The sequence below is a fragment of the Ruditapes philippinarum genome, unplaced genomic scaffold (genome assembly GCF_026571515.1).
Source record: "Ruditapes philippinarum isolate M1 unplaced genomic scaffold, ASM2657151v2 ctg184_1_1_1_1, whole genome shotgun sequence".
Taxonomy (NCBI): Eukaryota; Metazoa; Mollusca; class Bivalvia; order Venerida; family Veneridae; genus Ruditapes; species Ruditapes philippinarum.
In genome coordinates this window covers 288,301-316,128 of record NW_026863779.1, presented here as the reverse complement: position 1 = coordinate 316,128, position 27,828 = coordinate 288,301, and the positions used below count along the sequence as shown (strand labels likewise).

The 27,828-nt window shown below is 33.7% G+C and overlaps 1 protein-coding gene across 1 annotated transcript in view; it reads right to left on the bottom strand.

Annotated features, from left to right (window-relative positions):
- The window catches only part of LOC132723312 (protein phosphatase 1H-like), a 38,880-nt gene that overhangs the window by 734 nt on the left and 10,318 nt on the right, over window positions 1-27,828 (bottom strand). The window contains exons 4-10 of the mRNA XM_060707993.1: window positions 11,161-11,295; window positions 9,676-9,788; window positions 7,099-7,183; window positions 4,897-5,015; window positions 3,391-3,454; window positions 1,287-1,394; window positions 48-199 (exon numbers count right to left, since the gene is read on the bottom strand). Coding sequence (XP_060563976.1) covers window positions 48-199; window positions 1,287-1,394; window positions 3,391-3,454; window positions 4,897-5,015; window positions 7,099-7,183; window positions 9,676-9,788; window positions 11,161-11,295 — 776 coding nt within the window. The remainder of the gene's footprint in view (window positions 1-47; window positions 200-1,286; window positions 1,395-3,390; window positions 3,455-4,896; window positions 5,016-7,098; window positions 7,184-9,675; window positions 9,789-11,160; window positions 11,296-27,828) is intronic.

The following is a 27,828-nucleotide window of genomic DNA, read 5'->3' as shown; positions in this document are numbered from 1 at the left end:
CCTATTTTTTCATCTGAAAGTATAAACAAATAAATAGATTCAGTTACTTTTTAAGATCAGTTTTGTTACAAGATGAGAATTCTTTATGGACTATATCTGAGGCTTCTTGGTTTGTAATGACATCCCATAATCCATCTGTGCCAAGTATCAAAACATCATCCTCTGTCCACTGATGTTCTGTAAGATCTATCACACGTACCTGAATAATAAATCTTAAATATGCAATGTTATGGTCAGAAAGGAGATTAACTGTTGCAAAACGAAAATAAAGGTTTCCTGCCCTTTTGAAATGGGAAAATATTGATAGTTTTTGAGAAATGGACTTCAACAAAAACATGACAAACACTGATAATTCTAAAAGTGGCAAGACAGTGTAAAGTTTAATTTAAGAGTTATCTGCCCATTTAGTTCCCAATATTTACAGTGTACAAGTATTACACGTTAACATCTTCAACATCCTTCGCAACACTGATGATTATGCCATGTTTAAAGTTACCTGATGTTGTAATACTCTATTAACCTTTTCCCTTATATAAGCGTGTTTCGACGGCTTTTTGACCCCCCCCCCTTTTTGAGGCCTCAAACAGTGAAAAAATGCCCTATTTAGGCCCCAAACACTGTTTTTCGTTTGAGAAATGTTGTTAATAAAATTGACCATTTTTTATCGGCGCCGTCCCCCATCCAAATATTACGTTTGGGGGGTTTGAAGGGGGGCAGAGTCCCCCTCATCGCCAAGAAAATTTTGGACTTGTGAGAGGCTTTAAATGACCCCAGGTCGATCATAAGATAACGTGTAACCAACGCTGAAAAGCCTTTGACTCTATCTCAATCCCTTGAGAAGTTGCAGCACTTTGAAATAAATTTTGATGGAAAAAATCGAGGCAAAAAAGTGATTTTTGGCAATTTTGAGATGTCCCCTCGTTGCCATGGTAACAGGAAATTTAAGACTGAGCATGTCGTTACAAAGGCAATGGTCCGGTCAACATTTGTGCCAAGTTTGATTAGTATTGAAGCATTTTTCATAATTTCATAGCAGTTTGAACTTGTGAGAGGAGGCTTTTCAGTGAAAATGGCCATTTTTCACAATATGCTCATGGGGGAAAGGGTTAAGTACCAAATATCTACACATTAAATATGATGCTAAATCAATCTTCTTTAAACATTACATTGATTATGGCTTGAAAAATTAATGTAAATCACAAAGTAAATATCAACAATTAATCCCCTCATGTTATAATTTTGTTATCTCATTTTAACAGAGGTAATTTAATATAAATACAACAAACCTCTGGTTTACAGGAGAGAAAAGGTTTAATCCAAATGTCAGAGTCAAACACATACAAATCGTGGTCACCTAGTCCACGTGTCACTCCTATAGTGGCCATTATACGTGCCTGAAAAATATGAACAGGTAACTTTAATGTGACACTTTAAAACAAAAGACTAAGTTCAGACTATATTGAAGCAATTCTCAAGACAAAATAGTGCTCCAGTTCCACAACAAAACTACTCTTTTTATGAATATTAAACAAGAGGGCCATGATGGCCCTGAGGTCGCTCACCTGTATATTGGCCCCTGGAGCAGGGCCAATTTTTACCCAAGGGCTTTTATTTGAACAAACTTGGTAGACAACCATAAGAAGATGTTTCATGCTAAACATCTAAGCTCTAAGCTCATTGGGTTTTTTAAAAGAAGATTTTTTAAGTTTTTACTATACACATATAGTTAAAAACAATGACACCCCTGGGGCATGGCCAGTTTTGACCCCAGGGATTTTATTTGAACAAACTTTGTAGACACTTACCAGAAGATGTTTCATGCTTAATATCTAAACTCTAGCTATTTGGGTTTTTTCAAAGAAGATTTTTAAGTTTTTGCTATACACATATAAGGAAAATCAATGACCCCCTGGGGCGGGGCCAATTTTGACCCCAGGGCTTTTATTTGAACAATCTTGGTAGACACTCATTAGAACATGTTTCATGCTAAATATCTTAGCTCTAGCTATTTGAGTTCTTTAAAAGAAGATTTTTTAAGTTTTTACTATATGCATATAGGGAAAATCAATGACCCCCTGGGGCGGGGCCAATTTTGACCCCAGGGCTTTTATTTGAACAAACTTGGTAGACACTCATTAGAACATGTTTCATGCTAAATATCTTAGCTTTAGCTCTTTGGGTTCTTTAAAAGAAGACTTTTTAAGTTTTTACTATATGCATATAGGGAAAATCAATGACCCCCTTGGGCCGGGCCAATTTTGACCCCAGGGCTTTTATTTGAACAAACTTGGTAGACACTCATTAGAAGATGTTTCATGTTAAATATCTTAGCTTTACCTCTTTGGGTTCTTTAAAAGAAGATTTTTTAAGTTTTTACTATATGCATATAGGGAAAATCAATGACCCCGTGGGGCGGGGCCAATTTTGACCCCAGGGCTTTTATTTGAACAAACTTGGTAGACACTCACTAGAAGATGTTTCATGTCAAATATCTAAGCTCTAGCTCTTTCGGTTTTTTAAAAGAAGATATTTAAAGTTTTTTCTTTCGGTTGCCATGGCAACCAGAGTTCTGCATGGAATTAAATTCTTTGAACAATTTTTAAAGGTGACCACCAAAGGAACATTCCTGTGAAGTTTGGATGAAATTGGCTCAGTGGTTAATGAGGAGATGTCATTTAAAGTAAAAGTTTACGGACGGACGGACGCCGGACGAAAAGCGATCACAAAAGCTCACCCTGTCACTTTGTGACAGGTGAGCTAAAAATGAAAATAGAAAAATTTTATTACATAGTCTCTTAAAAAAATACATGCATTAGTTTAACGATACAACAAAATTTTGAAGATATAACAATTTGTAATACCCTTAACCTGCTGAATTTATGTAATGGATTTGCCCAGATTTAAATTTGAAATATTCCATGTAAAAAAAATAAGATATCAACATTCAAGTATAAACAAGAGCACTGCATGTGATGTTAACACTCGTTTGTAAAGGGCAACGACTCTCAATAACAATTTTTATAAATGTTTAAAAGGGGAATATTTCCTAAAAGAATTCTTTTCAGAATAATGTCCATGATAATCATATACCTTTAAAATTGTTCAAGTAATGGACAACATTAAAGTTTATGAACCACGATAATGACACAACACAGTGACCATAATAGCTGGACTATTTCCCCAAAACAGACAAGCTAAAAATGAGCTACAAACATTATAGAGCATGGTTAGACTGCATAGATGAAACTCTCTGCTGTTAATATTGATATCATCATTTTATCAATGATGCAACCATAAAGTGAACTGTTGTCATGATATATAAACAACATTTTTCTTGTATTACATAGGATATTATCATTTCCTTTCACTTACTAGGTATGTTTCACTCACCTTTTTACCATCTCCTGTTACAAGGGGAAATTTCAGATCATCTTCTACAATGGTTTTGTAACACCTTAAATAGATCAAATTTATACAGTAGCTGTTTGTTGAGTACTATCATAGTAAACACATCTTATCATTTGACACAACATAGTACAGTACCAAGGCTTTAGTAAATATATACCCTGAATTGTGAAAGCTACAAAACAGAACATTGAGTTTAGTGAGAGAAGTTGACTACAACCTCCCATTAAGATAATGGATTGAACTTACATATAACAATATTATGATGATAAAAACAACTTTTATTATTCAACCAAACATTCTGACTCAGAGCTGTCACTAAAGATAATGGCTTGAACTTCAATATAGGATGATTTTTTTCTTCAGAGCTTTGACTTAAGATATTGCCTTGAAATTACATATGGAAGGATCAAAACAACTTCTGTCTAGGTATGAAGTAGTAGGTTTAGATGTTTTGACCTCAGGATCTCCCATAGGAGGGTAACAGTATCTACTTGTATCATAGAGCATAGTTCTAAATTTAGTGATATCACCTGGGATATCACATTGTAAACATAATGATTTGATTCTACAAGTTACAATATGCTGACATAGGACTGGTTTAGTCTAAAAACTAGCCCCTTAATGATAAGTTTACCGTATTTGTCATGAACCCTTTTATAATGGTTTTAATATGAAAATCTCATGTATCAAATGTCACAGGGTCATTTGTCATTATATATACATGTATATACTTTACCATTATTATATCCTATATGATATATAGTGCATTTCTTATAAATATATTTTTCCTTATCCATCCACTCTTCATCTCATATTTACTCCCATAGCCTCATTATATCATTCATCATATATCATACACTAACTATAGTAACTGGTGACGGGCCTCATTTTTCCGCTCATGATTTACCGCCACGCATGCGCACGGCAGATTTGAATTACAGTTGTATACGTGAGAACGAAACTTCTGACTTTCTTGTTTATTTATTTATTTTGCTGTCTCTGTGTGTTTTACAGGTAATTTACTTATATATGTGTATTGATATATATTCATTCTTCATTTTCTCATTCATCGTTTGTTTCATGATTTTGACGGTTTTGTATATTTATGAAATGCACTGAAGATTTGAATTACAGTTGTATACGTGAGAACGAAACTTCTGACTTTCTTGTTTATTTATTTATTTTGCTGTCTCTGTGTGTTTTACAGTCTCAATCACAAGAGAGAACTTTAAAAAAAACCTTCGACGAATATAGAAGGTAACACAAACATATATGCTCTCCCCCACACCTAAAATGGTATGTTCATTAAAAGAGGAAGAGAACCTCCATACACAAAATGACAAAATAGTACATTTAAAATTTTATTTTGTTTTATCCTAAAATTGCCACTTCCACTGTTTGTGACCTAAAAGAAAAATCAATCCATTTAAAATTATTTTAAATAAACTTTACACCAGATGAATAATAAGTAATATGTTATCTACATACCATCCATCCCTGCCTGGTTTGCGACACAACATTGCCTGACCTACGTCACCTTTATTGACACGTCGTGGAAATTCTAAACATGTAAATTCATCATGGAGTAATTCTGGGTGTAAATGACCCTAGAAATAAATTAAAGGTCAATTTTCACACATTTCATAACAGTAAAATGTAACATTTTTTTATTTCCAATCTTTGTTTTTAACAAAAAAAAAACCACCTAAATTTCACTTTAATTACATGCACAAACTTTCTTATTCTTAAGTTGGCTTAAAAGTCATAGTGGAAACCAATAAATGTATGCTAAGATATTCAAACATCACTGAAAATATAACTATGCTAACTAACACTTCCTATGAGTTGTGTTTTCCCCCAAATTCCCCTAAATGGTTCACATATAGTTGGGTTTCACCCTAACAGTTCACATATAGTTGTGTTTTCCCCCAAATGGTTCACATATAGTTGTATTTTTCCCCCAACAGTTCACATATAGTTGGTGTTTTCCCAACATTTCACATACAGTTGTATGCTTTCCGAAAACAGTTCACATTTAGTTATGTTAATCCCAACAGTTTACATATAGTTGAGTTCACCCACCACCAAATATATTTGTATGTTCTCCCATTGGTAAACAAGAGGGCCATGATGGCCCTGAGGTCGCTCACCTGAATTATAGGCCCCGGAGCACGGCCAGTTTAAACCCCAGGGATTTTATTTGAACAAACTTGGAAGACACCCATTAGAAGATGTTTCATGATGTTAAGTTTTTACTACACACATATAATGAAAAATAATGACCTTCCCCCCCCCCCCTTCCCCCTGCCCCCCCCCCCCCCGGCAGGACCAATTTTAATCCAAGGGCTTTTATTTGAACAAACTTGGTAGACACCCATAAGAAGATATTTCATGCTAAACATCTAAGCTCTAGCTAATTTGGGTTTTTTAAAAGAAGATTTTTTAAGTTTTTACTATACACATAATTATAGTTAAAAAGAATGACACCCCTTGGTAGGGGCCAGTTTTGACCCCAGGGCTTTTATTTGAACAAACTTTGTAGACACTCATTAGAAGATAATTCATGCTTTATATCTAAACTCTAGCTATTTTGGTTTTTTCAAGGAAGATTTTTTTAAGTTTTTGCTATACATATATAAGGAAAATCAATGACCCCCGGGGCGGGGCAAATTTTGACCCCAGGGCTTTTATTTGAACAAACTTGGTAGACACCTATTAGAACATGCTTCATGCTAAATATCTTAGCTCTAGCTCTTTGGTTTCTTTAATAGAAGATTGTTTAAGTTTTTACTATATGCGTATAGGGAAAATCAATGACCCCCGGGGTGGGGCCAATTTTGACCCCAGGGCTTTTATTTGAACAAACTTGGTAGACACCTATAAGAACATGTTTCATGCTAAATATCTTAGCTCTAGCTCTTTGAGTTCTTAAATAGAAGATTGTTTAAGTTTTTACTATATGCATATAGGGAAAATCAATGACCCCCGGGGCGGGGCAAATTTTGACCCCAGGGCTTTTATTTGAACAAACTTGGTAAACACTTATTTGAACATGTTTCATGCTAAATATCTTAGCTCTAGCTCTTTGGGTTTTTTAAAAGAAGATTTTTTAAGTTTTTACTATATGCATATAGGGAAAATCAATGACCCCCAGGGGCGGGGCCAATTTTGACCCCAGGGCTTTTATTTGAACAAACTTGATAGACACTCAATAGAACATGTTTCATGCCAAATATCTAAGCTCTAGCTCTTTGGGTATTTTAAAAGAAGATTTTTTAAGTTTTTACTATATGCATATAGGGAAAATCAATGACCCCCTTGGGTGGGGGCTTTTATTTGAACAAACTTGATAGACACTCAATAGAAGATGTTTCATGCCAATATCTAAGCTCTAGCTCTTTGGGTTTTTTAAAAGAAGATATTTAAAGTTTTTTCTTTCGGTTGCCATGGCAACCAGAGTTCTGTATGGAATTAAATTCTTTGAACAATTTTCAAAGGTGACCACCAAAGGAACATTCCTGTGAAGTTTGGTTGATATTGGCTTAGTGGTTTATGAGGAGATGTCATTTAAAGTAAAAGTTTACGGACGACGGACGACAGACGGACGGATGCCGGGCGAAAACTGATCACAAAAGCTCACCCTGTCACCCATAGATATCAGACAAATACATGTATCATATAATAACTTACAATGTAGTTAATCCTCTTTCTATCCGTGACTGGGTTAAAATCTTTGGTCATTGCTTGTACCTTATCCCCATGACATAAAACTGCCCTGAAATAGAGAACAAAATGTTAAATTTATCTAATGTTAAACCCTTACCATGCTTAAAATCTTATAAAACATAGGTCCTGATTTGAACTAGGAACAGGGGGCGGGGGGGGGGATCAACAGGTAGCTTATACCTATCATTTAATATACATGTAGTAGCAATTGTTCAAAACTGTTAAGAAATCATCTCTCTTTCATAATATTAAAATATTTATGAAACTGTGTATCATTCAATTTTAGATGACAATGAGATGCAATATATATATGAATTCGAGGAAACACAGTCAGTACCCCATGTATTACAATAAAATAATGTCATAAACATATAAAAATTCCACAAATAAATTTTAAAATGGAACAGATATGTAAATGTATATTTATCGAAAGCTATGAAAACAGAGTGACAATATGAAAGATATGTCACCTTAGCGCAGTAACAGGGTAAGTCCTTCTAAATTTAATAGGAGTAAACCAGTTATTGAACTAATGTGACGCCATCATCATATGATCCCTTGAAAAAAAGGGAAAATATCCATGGTAAATTTTGTACATGCACAAATCTAATAGAGTTATTATTTATATTATACATGAGTCTCTTAAACTGGAACTTGTATCTGACTCAAGTGGATTTTAATAGAAAAGGATCTCACTAGGCACAGAAGTGCTGGATGTGATCTGTTCTAGTAAAATCGGAGTGACCCAAATACAAGACAGAGATCAAGATACTCTTATAATAACTAATTATAACCCTTTTATTATGTACATTGAATTTCAAATGACATACCTGACATAACTAGAACTGCCACTATCTTGGCGTGAATACCCCCGCATACCACTTTGTCAGAATCAACAGTGGCCATTTAGAGCTCAAGGACAACCTCCCTGCCAAATCTGAGGTTACTAAGCCAGTGCATTGCTAAGTTATGTATTCTACAAGCTTCAAATGTGAAAATGTCAAAATCAATACATTGCGGACAGGACATTCTTTAGCAATTGAGAAGAAAAGCTTTTTTTTTGTCAAGGTCCCTGTGACCTTGACCTTTGACCCAGTGACCTCAAAGTCAATAGGGGTCACCTTATAGTCATGATCAACATCCATGCCAAATATGAAGACTGAGGGTCAAAGGAATCTTAAGTTAATGGGTGGACAAACTTTTTGAAGTCAAAGTCCCTATGACCTTGACCTTTGATCCCGTGACCTCAAAATCACAAGGGGTCATCTACTTATCATGATCAACATCCAAAGTTATCACTACTAAGTTAGCAATTGAGAAGAAAAGCTTTTTTTTTGTCAAGGTCCCTGTGACCTTGACCTTTGACCGAGTGACCTCAAAATCAATAGGGGTCACCTTATAGTCATGATCAACATCCATGCTAAATATGAAGACTGTGGGTCAAAGGAATCTTAAGTTATTTGGCGGACATGCTTTTTGAAGTCAAACCCCCTGTGACCTTGACCTTTGACCTGGTGACCTCAAAGTCAATAGGGGTCATCTACTAATCATGACTAACCTCAATGCCAAATATGAAGACTATGGGTCAAAGGAATCTAAAGTTATTGGGCAGACAAGCATTTTGAAGTCAAGGCCCCTGTGACCTTGACCTTTGACCTGACGACCTCAAAATCAATAGGGGTCATCTACTAATCATGACTAACCTCCATGCCAAATATGACGACTGTAGGTCAAAGGAATCTTAAGTTATTGGGCGGACAAGCTTTTTGAAGTCAAGGCCCCTGTGACCTTGACCTTTAACCTGGTGACCTCAATATTGATAGGGGTCATCTACTAATCATGACTAACCTCCATGCCAAATATGAAGACTGTAGGTCAAAGGACTCTTAAGTTATTGGGCGGACAAGCTTTTTGAAGTCAAGGCCCCTGTGACCTTGACCTTTGACCTAGTGACCTCAAAATCAATAGGGGTCATCTATTAATCATGACTAACCTCCATGCCAAATATGACGACTGTAGGTCAAAGGAATCTTAAGTTATTGGGCGGACAAGCTTTTTGAAGTCAAGGCCCCTGTGACCTTGACCTTTGACCTAGTGACCTCAAAATCAATAGGGGTCATCTACTAATCATGACTAACCTCCATGCCAAATATGAAGACTAAGGGTCAAAGATATCTTAAGTTATTGGGCGGACAAGAAAAAACCGACGGACGGCCGGACAGCTGGACGGCCGGACGGACAAGCTGATTCCAGTATACCCCCCTTACAACTTTGTTGTGCGGGGGTATAATTAGTAAGTCCTATGTTAGTATATTGTAACTTGTTGTAGAATCAAATCATTACCTCTACAATGTGATATGCCAGGCTAAATTGAGAACTCTGCTCTATGATACAAGTTTCCTTCCTATGGGATATGCTGAAGTTAAAACTCCTAACCCTTCTTATGTCCAGAGTTCTGTCGAGTCAAATTTGTGCATGTAATACATGCATTGAATATAGCAAAATACAGGTATATAATAATGTAGAATATAAGAGACCTACCTACTGTCACCAGCATTGGCTATATACATCTTGCCCTCTAACAGTAAAACAACAAGAGAAGTACATCCTCCCTTCACATTATATCTACAACGTTCCTGCTCCAAATAATCATCCTACAATATTAGATACATGTAATAAATGCAGACAATGTATTAGATACATGCAATAAATGCAGATAATATATTAGGTACATGTAATAAATGTAATGTATAAGATACATGTAATACATGCAGACAATGTATTAGAAACATGTTATAAAATGTAATGTATAAGATAAGAGGGGTTATAAAACAATTTGTGGACTTTTTTTGTTGCTTAAATATATATTTGAGATACTGCTTAGAAGAATAAATAACAAATAACCACAGAAAAATTTGTGTTAGTAGCCTCTTATATTACAACAATATTTATTTTTACATAAACACATGTCGGTAAAAGCGGCCCACTCCAAAAAGTTATTGACGTCAACGTCATCATAACATATACAACTTGCGCTTCAACGTAACATTTGTGTACACAGTCAATAACCGTTACTTCATCTCAAAGTAGTCTATCACTAAATTTCTGTGTTCACCTGCTGATTTTTTTCAAATGTTTTTGTAGGTGTCCTTCCCAAATTACAACAAAATTTTATGATAGCGCAATTTTCTAATTTCTGCTTGTCAGTCACTTTCCGGTTGTAAACAATATAGGTGTCTGGTGTTTCTAGCAATTTCAACACAAATTAACGGAAATGGCGTCCATAATTTTAAAGAATTACTTTAATGATATCATAGAAGAAACATGCTATGTTTAGTGGGTTTTCTACGTTAATTATTAGTTTTTAAGCAAAAAATATAAGATGACTAACTGCGCTTTTCTACTGTGCGCTGGGTGCCGTATATGTGCTTATTTAAAAGCAATATAAAATCATTATTTATTGGCGCAATTAACTGTTCCTTTCAAAATGTGTTGATAATATTCTACAAGGTTTGCTGATAAAATGTCATTACAATACACATCGACGTTCAAGAGATTTTTAAAAAGTCCACGAATTTTTGGATAACCTCTTGTACATGTAACAAATGCAGACAATGTATTAGATACATGTAATAAATGCAGACAATGTATTAGATACATGTTATAAATGCAGACAATGTATTAGATACATGTAATAAATGCAGACCATGTATTAGATAATATTTTTTTATTAGGTTTTACATTACACTAACACAGTATAGGTCATATGGCAACTTTTCACTTTACTGGTAAACTAAGATCTCAGTTGCCTCCCAAACATTATTTCAAGCACAAACTGGCACCTAAGTAACACCACCGACGTTCTGTAAGCTAACTTAAAAAATCATAAGTTGTTCGGATTCAAACCCACAGTGGTGAGGGTCAAGTGGTTAAACCACTTGGCCACCAGTTAACTGAATTATGAACAAGATAAAATATTTCAAAAAAAAAACCATCACAATTTAACAAAAAAAAATAAAAAATTACCATATCTTTAAATGCTTCTTCCAGGGCCCCTGTAACTAGATCATCAATGCTTATATTACTGAAGGCATCAAATGGACATGGTGGAACACCACTTGTTTTCTCTTTTATCAGATCCACACATTCTTTTAACTTGTCCTGTAAAAAATAATAATGCATATAAAGTACTCTACAACATTTTTGTAAAGTTTTATGACTTTCATACTTTATGGCTATGCTAGATAACCAAGTTGAAAATTGCAACAACAAAAAATACTAAATCAATGGCAATTACCCTAAAAATACTGAATAAATCCACAAGCAAACCCCCCAGATTCACAACTACACATGCTGACCAAAATTCTTGTAAATTTTCATGACTCTAGGTCAAACACTTTTTCATCTACAGGTACAAGATGAAAATTGCAAATTTTTACTTAGTTAAGGGCAATAACTCTACAAATACTGAACAAACCAACAAGCTAACCCCCAAGTGCACAATTTCACATGCTGATCAACATTCCTGTAAAGTTTGTTAACTCTAGCTCAAGCACTTTCAGAGCTACATGTGACACAACATGAGAATGCACACAAACACGCACAGACAAGGGCAAATCTAAATGCAGATCTAGGACAGGGAGTTTTACAGGGAGTTTTACAGGGAGTTTTCTTAAATAATTGATTAAAGAGGTTCATAATTAAAATACAATGGTGAAAAAATTTGGGAGTAAACATCCTACTTTTTGAGTTGTCTGCCCTTGAAAGTGAGTTTTAGGATAAAAAAGCAATTTCTGAATAATTTTAACTAGAACTATCACTAAATGTGATTAATACCCCCACAAGACTGCTTCGGAAATGAGGATGTTACTAGTAACAGAATATCTTGTAAAAGAATTGAAATATAGAGTTATGGTTGTTGGCAATTAAAGATAGTTGTGGTTCTTGTATATTGCATTTCCTTTCAATGTGGTTGGCCATTGATGAAGTTTTATTGAATTACTCTGTAATAAGTCCAGAAAGACAAAGAAAAGGAACAAAGGGCAATAACTCTATAAATACTGAAGATGGAATTATAGTTCTTGTGCACTGCACTTCCTCTTTTTGTGCTTGACCATTGTATGAAGTTGTTTTGAATTTCAACCAGTACGTTTTAAGTTATGCTCCAGACAAGGAAAAGTATCAAAGGGCAGTAACTCTGTATTTTGTCAAAATGGAGTTATGGCTCTTATGCACTGCACTTCCTTTTAATGTCCTTGACAACTGTATGAAGTTGTATTGAATTCCAAACAGTAGTTTTCAAGTTATGCTCTGGACAAGGAAAAGTAACAAAGGGCAATAACTCTGTAATTTGTCAAGATGGAGTTATGGTTCTTGTGCACTGCACTTCCTCTCAATGTGCTTGACCATTGTATGAAGTTATATTGAATTCCAACCATTAGTCTTCAAGTTATGCTCCGGACAAAAAAAAGCAATGGAAAAGTAACAAAGGGCAGTAACTCTGTAATTAGTCAAGATGGAGTTATGGTTCTTGTGCACTGCACTTCCTCTCAATGTGCTTGACCATTGTATGAAGTTATAATGAATTCCAACAATTAGTCTTCAAGTTATACTCCGGACAAAAGAAAGCAATGGAAAAGTAACAAAGGGCAATAACTCTGTAATTACTTCAGATAGAGTTATGGTTCTTATGCACTGCACTTCCCCTTACTGTGTTTGACAATTGTATGAAGTTGTTTTGAATTCCAACCAGTAATTTTCAAGTTATGCCCTGGACAAGGAAAAGTAACAAAGGGCAGTAACTCTGTAATTAGTCAAGATGGAGTTATGGTTCTTGTGCACTGCACTTCCTCTCAATGTGCTTGACCATTGTATGTAGTTATATTGAATTCCAACCATTAGTCTTCAAGTTATGGTCCGGACAAAAGAAAGCAATGGAAAAGTAACAAAGGGCAATAACTCTGTAATTACTTTAGATAGAGTTATGGTTCTTGTGCACTGCACTTCCCCTTATTGTGTTTGACAATTGTATGAAGTTGTTTTGAATTCCAACCAGTAGTGTTCAAGTTATGCCCCGGACAAGGAAAAGTAACAAAGGGCAGTAACTCTGTAATTAGTCAAGATAGAGTTATGGTTCTTGTGCACTGCACTTCCTCTCAATGTGCTTGACCATTGTATGTAGTTATATTGAATTCCAACCATTAGTCTTCAAGTTATGGTCCGGACAAAAGAAAGCAATGGAAAAGTAACAAAGGGCAATAACTCTGTAATTACTTTAGATAGAGTTATGGTTCTTGTGCACTGCACTTCCCCTTATTGTGTTTGACAATTGTATGAAGTTGTTTTGAATTCCAACCAGTAGTTTTCAAGTTATGCCCCGGACAAGGAAAAGCAACAAAGGGCAATAACTCTGTAATTAGTCAAGATAGAGTTATGGTTCTTGTGCACTGCACTTCCTCTCAATGTGCTTGACCATTGTATGTAGTTATATTGAATTCCAACCATTAGTCTTCAAGTTATGGTCCGGACAAGGAAAATGCAATGGACGTCTGGACCGACCGACCGACCGCCCGCCCGACCGACCGACCGGGTGACTCCTATATACCCCCCCAAACTTCGTTTTTGGGGGTATAATAAATCTGGTTAGTTAGTTCTTCGGGAATTCTATTTATTTCTACACTTGACATAACTTTACATAACAGGAAACAATCATAAATTTTTCACAACAATAAGCAGGAATCTATAAGCCCGCTGCTATTAAGTGTGTTACAGTTTTTAAAATTGATTAATCCAAACCTGAAATTTATAACTTGATTATGTTTAATCAGTTACATAGTGCCGGAAATTACCAATACAGTCAGAGCTTGTGCTACACACTATAAATAACTCAGTAACTGTTGTGATTATGATCTAATGAATTATTTTAGATTTTAAGGTAAATAAAAGGTCAGCTTGTTCCTTTTATTAGGGAATAAATGAACTTTTAAGGAAGTAATGCTATGACTATATTTCATAGTACATGAATTGATAAAAATACATGTCTTTCAAAAATTGAACAGAAAACAAATCTGCAACTCCAATTGCATATATCATTAAATGTATTAACATATTAAGGACAAGTTTTCATATCTTTTTCACTCAAAGAAAAGTAGTATAATATCAAGCAGAAACAAGAGCCACCGCCGGGCAGGTGCAATGCTCGCTGTTTTTTTCCTTTTTCTAAAAACAAACAAATAAATGGTTTAAACAAATCTTTTAAAAGAGAATTAAAGAAACAAATAATTTTTTTTTTTGCTTTTTTTTATTTTAACAGGTCTGTCTAGTCACACTTGTTTTGTCCAAGAATGAATCATTTCCATAAATAAATGACAAAGTTAAGAAAATATTTATCATCTGACCTTGACAGTCAAGGTCATTTAAAGGGCAAGCTCATATCTAAATCATTCAACATGTCTTTGGTCACAAGTGTTGTTTTGTCTATGTTCATAAATAACAAATTGAAATTTTACCAAAATTCTAGGTCATTTCAACTTTTCAGAAGGTCTTCTTCAAAAGGTTGTTTTGTCCAAGTATGAAGATAATCCATTCATTATGACAATTTAACCAAAAGTTTAATAACTTGACCTTTAGAGGTCAAGGTAATTCATGAGTGAAGGTCAAGGTCTGTCTGGTCAGCTTAAAGGTCTAAAGCATTATTGTGTCCAAGTCTGAAAACAAATCATTCAAAAATAACAAAGTAATTACCATAAATAGGACAAAAAAGCAAAATACAAACAAAATTTAGATATTTGACTTTAGAAGGTCAAGGTCAATTATATATGAAGGTCAAGTTAAGTCTAGTCTACTCGAAGAAATTGTCCAAAGGGTTGTTGTGGCCAAAAATAAAGACAAAACACCAAACAAAAGGGCCATGATGGCCCTGAAATCGCTCACTTGTATATAGGCCCTTTCGGCGGGGCTAATTTTAACCCAGGGGCTTTTTTTTAACTAACTTGGTAGACACACATCAGAAGATGTTTCATGCTTAATATTTAAGCTCTAGCTCTATGGGTTATTTAAAAGAAGATTTTTTAAGACTTAACTATATACATATAAGGAAAATCAACGACCCCAGGGGCAGGGCAAATTTCAACCCCAGGACTTTTATTTGAACAAACTTGGTAGACACTCCTCAGACAATGTTTCATGCCAAATAGTTAAGCTCTAGCTCTTTCCGTTTTTTTAAAAGAAATTTTTTAAAGTTTTTACTATATACATATAAGAAAAAGCAATGACCCCCTGGGGAGGGGCCAATTTTGACCCAAGGGATTTTATTTGAACAAAGTTGATAGACACTCACTAGAAGATATTTCATGCCAAATATCTAATCTCTACCTCTTTGGTTTTTTTAAAAGAAGATATTTTAAGTTTTTTCTTTCGGTTGCCATGGCAACCAGAGTTCTGCATGGAATTAAATTCTTTGAAAATATTTTAAAGGTGACCATCAAAGGACCATTCCTGTGAAGTTTGGATGAAATTGGCTTAGCAGTTTATGAGGAGATGTCGTTTAAAGTAAAAGTTTACAGACGACGGACGGACAAGGGTACAAAAGCTCACCATGTCACTCACTTTGTGACAGGTGAGCTAAAAATAAAAAAGTTATGATCAATATTAAAGTTTGCAGATGGCAATAGGGAATGCCAACATGACTGTTACAATACATGAACCTCTATTTTATTTTTCTTCGAAAAATAGTTGAGCTGTGTCCCACACATACAAGTTCTAATGTATTTCAGTATTTTATCAATTTCTTTTAAGGATAATAATTACTGTAGGCTAGCATTTTACCTCTTATATTCATATATTAGTGTGAAACAGAAGGTGTGCTGTTTTTATGGTAATTTTAATGCATTTTTGGTTATATCTCGGCAATCCATTCTGCTAGCAGGCTTTCCTTGATAACTATCCAGTAATTACCAATTTATCCTACTTATCCCATATGAGCTGTGCCATGACAAAACCAACATAGTGCATTTGCGACCAGCATGGATCCAGACCAGCCTGCGCATCCCTGCTGACTTATCAGGATCCATGCTGTTCGCTATCACTTTCTATACTTGTTATAGGGTTTGTAAGCAAACAGCATGGATCCTGATCAGACTGGGCGAATGCGCAGGCTGGCGCAGGCTGTTCTGGATCCATGCTGGTCGCAAACGCACTATGTTGGTTTTGTCATGGCACGGCTCATATGTTTTTTAAATCAGCTTTGATAAATGACCATTAAGACTCCATGTTCAAAAAAATTGTGCTTTGCCATAAATTATGGCAAACTAACTAATGTGAATCTGTACAGTGCTTCAAGATTGGCAGAAATATATAATATTTTTTATGAAAGAAAACAATTTTTAAATTGAATTAATAATATTAGCATTACAGATGATTTATAAAATACAATATAAATATAAAGATTCAAAAAATTCATGGAAAACCCCCCCAAAAGATTGGTCTTTTCATGTGCTTAACCAAAATATAAAAATTTAAATCAATAACCATGTAATATGACCTTTTTTTAAACAATTCCCCTTATCAATTTACCTCCACCACTTTCCTCCATATTAACATGTCCCTTATTCCCCAAGTCCCTTAATCCCCAATATCCTGAATTGGGCTCTTATCAGGAACTTTGAAACATTTAACAAATGGTCTCCACTGTGATTTTTTGACACCACTGGACTGGATTTTTTTATTTTGATTTTTTTTAAAGATTTTTACACTGTTTGATGTAGTTGTGCAATATGCAAATTTTAAGATTATTCACTTTCTCAGACTTTCTCCAGAATAATCATTTTTATTATTTATTGTGCAAAATGACCTTAAAATGATACAAAAGAAGTGTTCACATGTTTTAACACAGATCAGGCTAAGCGCTCTAGTTTTAGGCTTCAGCGGAGCTCCTTAAAGGAAGCATACAATAATACAATTTCTGCAATAATCTTAATTTTATGCTAATGACATTTTGCCCCTTCTATTTTAATTTTTCCTAAAACAATACAATTTTATTTGTGTTTTCTTATTTCAAAACAATCATAGTTTGTATCTTCAATTCTAATTTAAGTCTCTGCAAAAAGTGTTTATATTATGCTAATCATTATGCTAATGCAAATTTTGCTTATTCTATTTTAATTTTATGCTAAAACAAATTTGCTCCACTCTATCTTAATATCATGCTAATTCAATTTTTGCTCATTGTATTCTCATTTTATGCTAATACAAATTTGCTTCATTCCAACCCTAGTTATTTCATGCTGACACAACTGTGCCTCATTCAATCCTTATTTTATTCTAAAACAAAATCATAAAATATGCTTAAGCACTTTTATGCTGATACAAGTTAACATCATTCTATTTCATGTTGACACAAGTTTACCTTATTTTATTTCATGCCAACACAAGTTTGCCTAATTCTATTCTATTCTTACACAAGTTTGCCTAATTCTATTCTATTCTTACACAAGTTTGCCTAATTCTATTCTATTCTTACACAAGTTTGCCTCATTCTATTTTGTGCTGACACAAGTTAACCTCATTCTTATTTCATGCTAACACAAGTTTGCCTCATTCTTATTTCATGCTGACACAATTTTACCTCATTCTATTTTGTGTTGACACAAGTTTACCTCATTTCATTTTATGCTAGCACAAGTTTACCTCATTCTTTCTATCTTAAATTTATGCTTATAGGAATGTTACTTATTCTCATTCTATCCTAATTGAACTTTGCCTCATTCTATCCTTAACTTATGCACAAATAATGTCATGCTTATACATATTTTATTCAAGAGAAAGTTAATTAACTCTTCAATTACAGTACATAAAGAATGCCAAAGACTGACATAATGCATAAATCAACAAAATAAATCTGCTACAGGAAGCAATCATTTTGAAGTATTTAAAGCACTATAAAAGCTATGCTATAACTATATTGTTCCTAACAACATGTGAGGTCAGTATGGATATGACTATAAAATTATTTATTTGTTTTAAATTTTCAAGTGAGAAATATTTAAGCATTTTTTCATTTTCATGTGCTTTCATGGTAAGTACCTATAGTATTTTTCTATGATAGTGACAGCTTTAACTCAATTTAAAGAGGTATAGACAATTTGAACAGCCAAAATTTTGAAGTATACTTAATTTCTGTAATCAGATGATAAACTAGACTATTTTCTAGTACAATGTGAATAAATTGATAAAATGTCCATACGTAAAATTCATATTGACTGCAAAAATTGATTAAATTTGTATTTGTGGTAAAAAGGATAAAATTAAATTTGAATGGTAATCAAGGATTTTGACATGTCTGTACAACTAGAGTTAACAACAAGCTGCTGAATTATTTTATTTGAATATATTAAAATCCTTCAAAATGACTGTGCGGACAGTTTAAACTTCAAGGTCACAATACAAAGTTAATATATCAAGGTAAGAAGGTAGGGTTATTCCATAAAAAAGTCAGGATTATTATGACAAATAAAATATGCATAGTATCAATGTGTTTTAAATAAAAAAGAATCATCACATGTTTCATTTCAGAGAAAAATCAATAATAGCAGCATCTTGTAAAAGAATATCAAGTCAACAATGCGAGACATATTTATTACACAGCTGTGTGTTTTCCTCCTATGTATGTCCTGTGTTTACACACTGTGCTATAAAGAGCAAGACAAATATATATGCAGCAGACATATTCCAAAAAGTGTACCATCTGACATAAAAACTGTGTACCTATATGACACCGTTTATTATCGAAGACCACCTTTTAACAGTTCCACTTGGTCGCACATACAATATCTACACATACTTCCTGAAACATCTGAAAATGGAACTGACTTGACAATAATACATCCAAAGCTATGTTCACATCATGCTTTTATTTTACGGTCAAAATCCTTTTATCACCTAAAACAACTGCGTTATTTACAGTTCAAGAGCCCATGCATCAATTTTATGCAAAGTGGAGTGTTTCTCGGTCTTCAAAGTTTGGAAACTTTAGATCTTAACTATAACATTAACCTAAGCTTTAAACAAGCAATGACAGGTCTGAATGAAAGCAAACTGTTCTCACTTAAAAATCTACATTTAAGACAACTTGGTGCTAATTTTGAAAATCTACACAGTCATGATATTGGACAATATTTACATGTTCTTAAAAAATTCCCAATTCAATTTTTAGACCTCAGTTACCTAAGAACTGCAGAAATGAGTATGACTATAAAATTTGCATCTATTTTTCCATACTTGCAAAAAATTAATTTAGAAAATAGTGAGCAATTAGCATTTAACTTTTATTCAACAGCTTTTTTTTCTCATTCAAAAACTTGAGAGACATCAATATTAACGTTAATTACCCAGTCAGACTATATCTATATGCAAATAGAGCCAAATTTTATAAACTATTTACACCAAAGTTAAACCTGACTTTCCTTCAAGCAAGAGGTATGACAGAAACTGGATATTCAGTGAATATTACCGGAACTTTTCAAAATAAATCTTCAATATTCAAGAATGGACATTTTTTAGTCATTACAGCATATGTTAGGGAAATCAACCGTACTTGGAATTTTCTGGCTTTACCTATAGACAAAGATGGCAGTGTATCCCTTGAACATCTAGATATAGCAGATAACAACATAGAAGATATAAGTCCATCAGTCTTTTCAAGAACAACAAAGTTGCTTTACCAGGATCTGTCAAAAAACAAGCTTTATAAAATGTCTCAAACAAACTTGAATTTCTTGTTGAGAAATTCCACAAAACTTACAAAGTTTTATTGTGCTAAAAATGATTTAAATAAAATACCTATAAATTTTTTCATAAATAATGTGGAGCTGAAAATAATCAATCTGTCACATAATTTGCTGGAAGTAATAGATTTCAAACTAGAGGATGCTTTTGTAAAAAAGCGCATGTCTCCCCCACTGCTGAGAATAACTGTGAATGGAAACAGGAATGGAAATGGAGATAAAAGAACAGAGTATATAAAACCAGACAACTGATATATCACTGATATATCAATAATAGTTAAATGTCCTCACTGATAAGAACTCTAGTTATCATCCGGAAATGAGAAAATGACCAATGGTCACTGTGACCTTAACCTTTGACCTACTGACCCCATAAACAAGAGGGATCATCTGCTCAATAAGACCAATCATCCTATGAAGTTTGAGGGTTGTAGGTCTAAAGGAACTCTAGTTATCATCCGGAAAGGAGAAATTAACCAACGGTCGCTGTGACCTTGACCTTTGACCTACTGACCATTAAAACAATAGGGATCATTTGATTAATAAGACCAATCATCCTATGAAGTTTGAGGGTTGTAGGTCAAAAGGAACTCTAGTTATCATCCGGAAATGAGAAATTGACCAACGGTCACTGTGACCTTGACCTTTGACCTACTGACCCAAAAAACAATAGGGATCATCTGCTCTATAAGACCAATCATCCTATGAAGTTTGAGGGCTGTAGGTCAAAAGGAACTCTAGTTATCATCCGGAAACGAGAAATTGACCAACGGTCACTGTGACCTTGACCTTTGAACTACTGACCCCAAAAACAATAGGGATCATCTGCTCAATAAGACCAATCATCCTATGAAGTTTGAGGGTTGTAGGTCAAAAGGAACTCTAGTTATCATCCGGAAATGAGAAATTGACCAACGGTCAGTGTGACCTTGACCTTTGACCTACTGACCCCAAAAACAATAGGGATCATCAGCTCTATAAGACCAATCATCCTATGAAGTTTGAGGGCTGTAGGTCAAAAGGAACTCTAGTTATCATCCGGAAACGAGAAATTGACCAACGGTCACTGTGACCTTGACCTTTGAACTACTGACCCCAAAAACAATAGGGATCATCTGCTCAATAAGACCATTCATCCTATGAAGTTTGAGAGCTGTAGGTCAAAAGGAACTCTAGTAATCGTCCGGAAACGAAGAATGGACGGACGGACGGACTGACGGACGGACTGACGGACGGACGGACGGACAGGGCAAAAACAATATGTCTCCCCCCGAGGTGGGGGAGACATAATTAAGTCACATACAGTCTTTGCAATCGTTTGATATAAGTAACAATCAAATCTCTTTCCTAGACTCTTCTGCTATGAAAATGTTTGAACAAATATCAGTACAATCAGAAATTTACCCTTACAGCCTCAACAATAGTCGACTAATGAAACATTCTAACATTACAACATATAGTTTTCAATTATTAATCACAGGTAACCCTTTCCATTGCTCTTGCCAATGTTTAACATTTTTACACTGGATTTTAAATCAGAAATTTATCAGTAATAAAAAGATTTTACAATGTACTGCTGACAACAAACCAGAAAACAAATCCCTCTCAGATGTCCAGACATTGTCATCTACAGAGTACCTGTGTAAATTACCAACAATAATAGCTGTAACAACTGTACTTTCACTTGCAATGCTTCTTTCTTTCTGTGTTTGTATATATAACATTGTTTCCAGGTATAGACTAAAGCAACACCGAAAGAAAATTCAAGAAAAGATAAAAAACTATAATGTGAATGGGGAAGAAAAGTTTCCCATCTTCTTGTCTTATTCTAGTGCAGATGAAAAATTTGTCAAACGTTGGGTGATTCCAGGATTGAACAATTCCCTTAAAGCAAAAATGGCCACAGACAAAGATTGTTTAGCAACTGGTGATGTGAATTTTAAACCAGGAAAATGGGTAAAAGAGGAAGTGATCAGATGCATTGAAATATCTAGTGTCATTGTTGCATGTATATCAACTAATTTCTGTAAAAGTCATTTTTGTTGTGATGAAGTAATGGTTGCAATAACGGCAAATAAACCAGTTATATTGATGTTTCTAGAGCATGTTCATGAAAAAAATATGTCGAAGTCAATTTACAAACATTTTAATAAAACAACAAGAGCTAAATGGTCTCTTACAAAATCAGGAACCTTCGTATTAACTCCAAATTTTAATGTTTTATGTTCAACAATTTTAGAACTCATTAGTGAATTAGATGAAGTTACTACTCATATATGAAATTTGAATAAAAAAAATATATTTTTTTAGTTAATTGGATCACTCAATGGTATTAAAGTTACATGTAGTTATAATTATAACATTCAAGCATTAAATTATTTGATTCATTAACCAAATTAAATGTAATCGTCCAGAGACCAAAGATATGCCTCAAAAATATGGTTCAAGCATTGGACTATTTCTCACTTAATCTCAAAATTATTCAGTAAGCTACAATATACTACTACTTTAGTCTAATGGCCTTGTGTTGTAAAGACTTGATCACATGACTGTAAACTTGAACAATAATCTACATATTCTAGTTTTTTATCAGAACTATTGTGCATGTATATTATAATTTGTATATCATAGAACATCAATTATAGCTTGTAAATTATAGCATGTACATCACCACTTGTATATTAAAGAACATCAATCATAGCTTGTAAATTATAGCATGTACATCACCACTTGTGTTATCATAGAACATCACTTATAGCTTGTAAATTATAGCATGTACATCATCATTTGTGTATCATAGAACATCACTTATAGCTTGTAAATTATAGCAAATACTTCACCACTTGTGTATCATAGAACATCAATCATAGCTTGTAAATCATAGCAAGTACATCACCACTTGTGTATCATAGTACATCAATCAAAGCTTGTTATTATAGCAAGTACATCACCACTTGTGTATCACAGAACATCAATTATAGCTTGTAAATTATAGCAAGTACATCATCATTTGTGTATCATAGAACATCACTTATAGCTTGTAAATTATAGCAAATACTTCACCACTTGTGTATCATAGAACATCAATCATAGCTTGTAAATTATAGCAAGTACATCACCACTTGTGTATCATAGTACATCAATTATAGCTTGTAAATCATAGCAAGTACATCACCACTTGTGTATCATAGTACATCAATCAAAGCTTGTTATTATAGCAAGTACATCACCACTTGTGTATCACAGAACATCAATTATAGCTTGTAAATCATAGCAAGTACATCACCACTTGTGTATCATAGTACATCAATCAAAGCTTGTTATTATAGCAAGTACATCACCACTTGTGTATCATAGAACATCAATTATAGCTTGTAAATTATAGCAAGTACATCACCACTTGTGTATCACAGAACATCAATCAAAGCTTGTTATTATAGCAAGTACATCACCACTTGTGTATCACAGAACATCAATTATAGCTTGTAAATTATAGCAAGTACATCACCACTTGTGTATCATAGAACATCAATCAAAGCTTGTTATTATAGCATGTACATCACCACTTGTGTATCATAGAACATCAATCATAGCTTGTAAATCATAGCAAGTACATCACCACTTGTGTATCATAGAACATCAATCATAGCAAGTACATCACCACTTGTGTATCACAGAACATCAATTATAGCTTGTAAATCATAGCAAGTACATCACCACTTGTGTATCAGAGTACATCAATCAAAGCTTGTTATTATAGCATGTACATCACCACTTGTGTATCATAGAACATCAATCATAGCTTGTAAATCATAGCAAGAACATCACCACTTGTGTATCATAGAACATCAATCATAGCAAGTACGTCACCACTTGTGTATCATAGAACATCAATTATAGCTTGTAAATTATAGCAAGAACATCACCACTTGTGTATCATTGAACATCAATTATAGCTTGTAAATTATAGCAAGAACATCACCACTTGTGTATCATAGTACATCAATCATAGCAAGTACGTCACCACTTGTGTATCATGGAACATCAATTATAGCTTGTAAATTATAGCAAGAACATCACCACTTGTGTATCATTGAACATCAATCTTAGCTTGTAAATTATAGCAAGTACATCACCACTTGTGTATCATAGAATATCAATCATAGCTTGTAAATTATAGCAAGTACATCACCACTTGTGTATCATAGAACATCAATTATAGCTTGTAAATTATAGCAAGAACATCACCACTTGTGTATCATAGAACATCAATTATAGTTTGTAAATTATAGCAAGAACATCACCACTTGTGTATCAAAGAACATCGATCTTAGCTTGTAAATTATAGCAAGTACATCACCACTTGTGTATCATAGAACATTAATTATAGCTTGTAAATTATAGCAAGATCATCACCACTTGTGTATCATAGAACATCAATTATAGCTTGTAAATTATAGCAAGAACATCACCACTTGTGTATCAAAGAACATCAATCCTAGCTTGTAGATTATAGCATGTACATCACCACTTGTGTTATCATAGTGCATCAAGCATAGCTTGTAAATTATAGCAAGTACATCAACACTTGTGCTTTCATATAACATCAATCATAGCTTGTAAATAATAGCATGTACATCACCACTTGTGTATCATAGAACATCAATCATAGCTTGTAAATAATAGCTGATGTACATCACCACTTGTGTTATCATAGTGCATCAAGCATAGCTTGTAAATAATAGTTTGTAGACCACAACATGTATATCATCGTGTATAAATCATAGTTTGTAAATTATAGCATGTACACCTTACTATTGGTAAACATCTATCACAGAATTTGTATCATATAATTAAGAAATAATATATCCCAAACAGTGATTTTATCGCTCAATAACATCACTGTTTGCAGTTTGGATGCGAGGAATTATATCACGAGGGCGTAGCCCGAATGATATAATGAAGCGCATCTGAATGACAGACAAAGATGTTATCAAGCTATAAAATCACCGATTTGGATATATTATTTCTATTCTAACACGACATCAGCAAATAAATGCTGCCGTAACCTGATATTTTAGTTAAATTGCGCCTGATTTGTTTCCGTACTTATTTTCAGTGTGTCGCATTTTTAGTGGTTATGTCAGATTTTATTGCGGTTCTTCTATGTTAAATAGGGAAAAGTGCGGGTCATGTTAGAATGTAATTTATAGAATGTTTTCAAAAGCTTGTACATCATACAATAGACATAATGTATATCACAGGAATGCCTGTATCTTGTGTATTACAGTATTATGTAAATAAATATATTATAAATATTATAGCTTGTGTATCATAGCTTATAGATCATAGCTTGTTTATATTTTTTTCTTTTATAGCTTGAACATCACAGATTATACATTAAAATTTGCATACAATGAGTTGTGTTGTATAGAACAATGATTTTGAAGTCACAACAATATGTGTGAATTGAATATTTCAAATTTCACGATAAGAAAAATGTCCATTGTGGCTCTAGATTGCTTGTTATAAAATGTCATAATCTCCAAAGCAGAAATAAGTAATTACATCAAATTCAGTTTTACTTCCCCGCTGCATTATCTACACATATTTGTGATGATCCACTAGAAAATGGGACACACCAATATATAGCCTCTGACCACAGGATTTAACTGTTTTTTTACACTTAGAGCATGACTTTTACACTTGTGTATAGGAACAAGGTGACGCTACCTACCAAAATATCTATGCTCAAGGCACTGTATATATTTTTTTTCTTTATTCATACCTTGAACATCACAGATTATACATCAAAACTTGCATGTCATAAGCTGTGTAGCATAGCATAAAATTTTATGAAGTTACAACAGTACCAGTATATAAGGTTTGGTGGTGTTTTATGAAGTTACAACAGTACCGGTATATACGGTTTGATGGTGTTTTATGCAGTTACAACAGTACCAGTATATATGGTTTGATGGTGTTTTATGCAGTTACAACAGTACCAGTATATATGGTTTGATGGTGTTTTATGAAGTTACAAGAGTACCGGTATATATGGTTTGATGGTGTTTTATGAAGTTACAAGGGTATTGGTATATATGGTTTGATGGTGTTTTATGAAGTTACAAGAGTATTGGTATATATGGTTTGATGGTGTTTTATGTAGTTACAAGAGTACCAGTATATATGGTTTGGTGGTGTTTGATGAAGTTACAAGAGTACCAGTATATATGGTTTGATGGTGTTTTATTTAGTTACAAGAGTACCAGTATATATGGTTTGGTGGTGTTTTATGAAGTCACAAGAGTATTGGTATATAATGGTTTGATGGTGTTTTATGAAGTTACAACAGTACCTGTATATATGGTTTGATGGTGTTTTATGTAGTTACAAGAGTACCGGTATAATGGTTTTGGTGGTGTTTTATGAAGTTACAAGAGTACCGGTATATATGGTTTGATGGTGATCTATGAAGTTACAAGAGTACCGGTATATATGGTTTGATGTTGTTTTATGTAGTTACAAGAGTACCGGTATATATGGTTTGATGTTGTTTTATGAAGTTACAAGAGTACCGGTATAATGGTTTGATGGTGTTTTATGAAGTTACAAGAGTATCAGTATATATGGTTTGATGGTGTTTTATGAAGTTACAAGAGTATCAGTATATATGGTTTGGTGGTGTTTTATGAAGTTATAAGAGTATCAGTAAATAAGGTTTGATGGTGTTTTATGTAGTTACAACAGTACCAGTATATATGGTTTGGTGGTGTTTTATAAAGTTACAAGAGTATCAGTATATATGGTTTGGTGGTGTTTTATGAAGTTACAAGAGTATTGGTATATATGGTTTGATGGTGTTTTATGAAGTTACAAGAGTACCGGTATATATGGTTTGATGGTGTTTTATGAAATTACGAGAGTACCAGTATATATGGTTTGATGGTGTTTAATGCAGTTACAACAGTACCAGTATATATGGTTTGGTGGTGTTTTATGTAGTTACAAGAGTACCGGTATAATGGTTTGATGGTGTTTTATGAAGTTACAAGAGTACCAGTATATATGGTTTGATGTTGTTTTATGAAGTTACAAGAGTACCGGTATAATGGTTTGATGGTGTTTTATGAAGTTACAAGAGTATCAGTATATATGGTTTGATGGTGTTTTATGAAGTTACAAGAGTATCAGTATATATGGTTTGGTGGTGTTTTATGAAGTTACAAGAGTATCAGTAAATAAGGTTTGATGGTGTTTTATGTAGTTACAACAGTACAACAGTATTAGTATATATGGTTTGGTGGTGTTTTATAAAGTTACAAGAGTATCAGTATATATGGTTTGGTGGTGTTTTATGAAGTTACAAGAGTATTGGTATATATGGTTTGATGGTGTTTTATGAAGTTACAAGAGTACCGGTATATATGGTTTGATGGTGTTTTATGAAATTACGAGAGTACCAGTATATATGGTTTGATGGTGTTTAATGCAGTTACAACAGTACCAGTATATATGGTTTGGTGGTGTTTTATAAAGTTACAAGAGTATCAGTATATATGGTTTGGTGGTGTTTTATGAAGTTACAAGAGTACTGGTATATATGGTTTGATGGTGTTTTATAAAGTTACAAGAGTATCAGTATATATGGTTTGATGGTGTTTTATGAAGTTACAAGAGTACCAGTATATATGGTTTGGTGGTGTTTTATAAAGTTACAAGAGTATCAGTATATATGGTTTGGTGGTGTTTTATGAAGTTACAAGAGTATTGGTATATATGGTTTGATGGTGATCTATGAAGTTACAAGAGTACCGGTATATATAGTTTGATGGTGTTTTATGTAGTTACAAGAGTATTGGTATATATGGTTTGGTGGTGTTTTATGTAGTTACAAGAGTACCGGTATAAT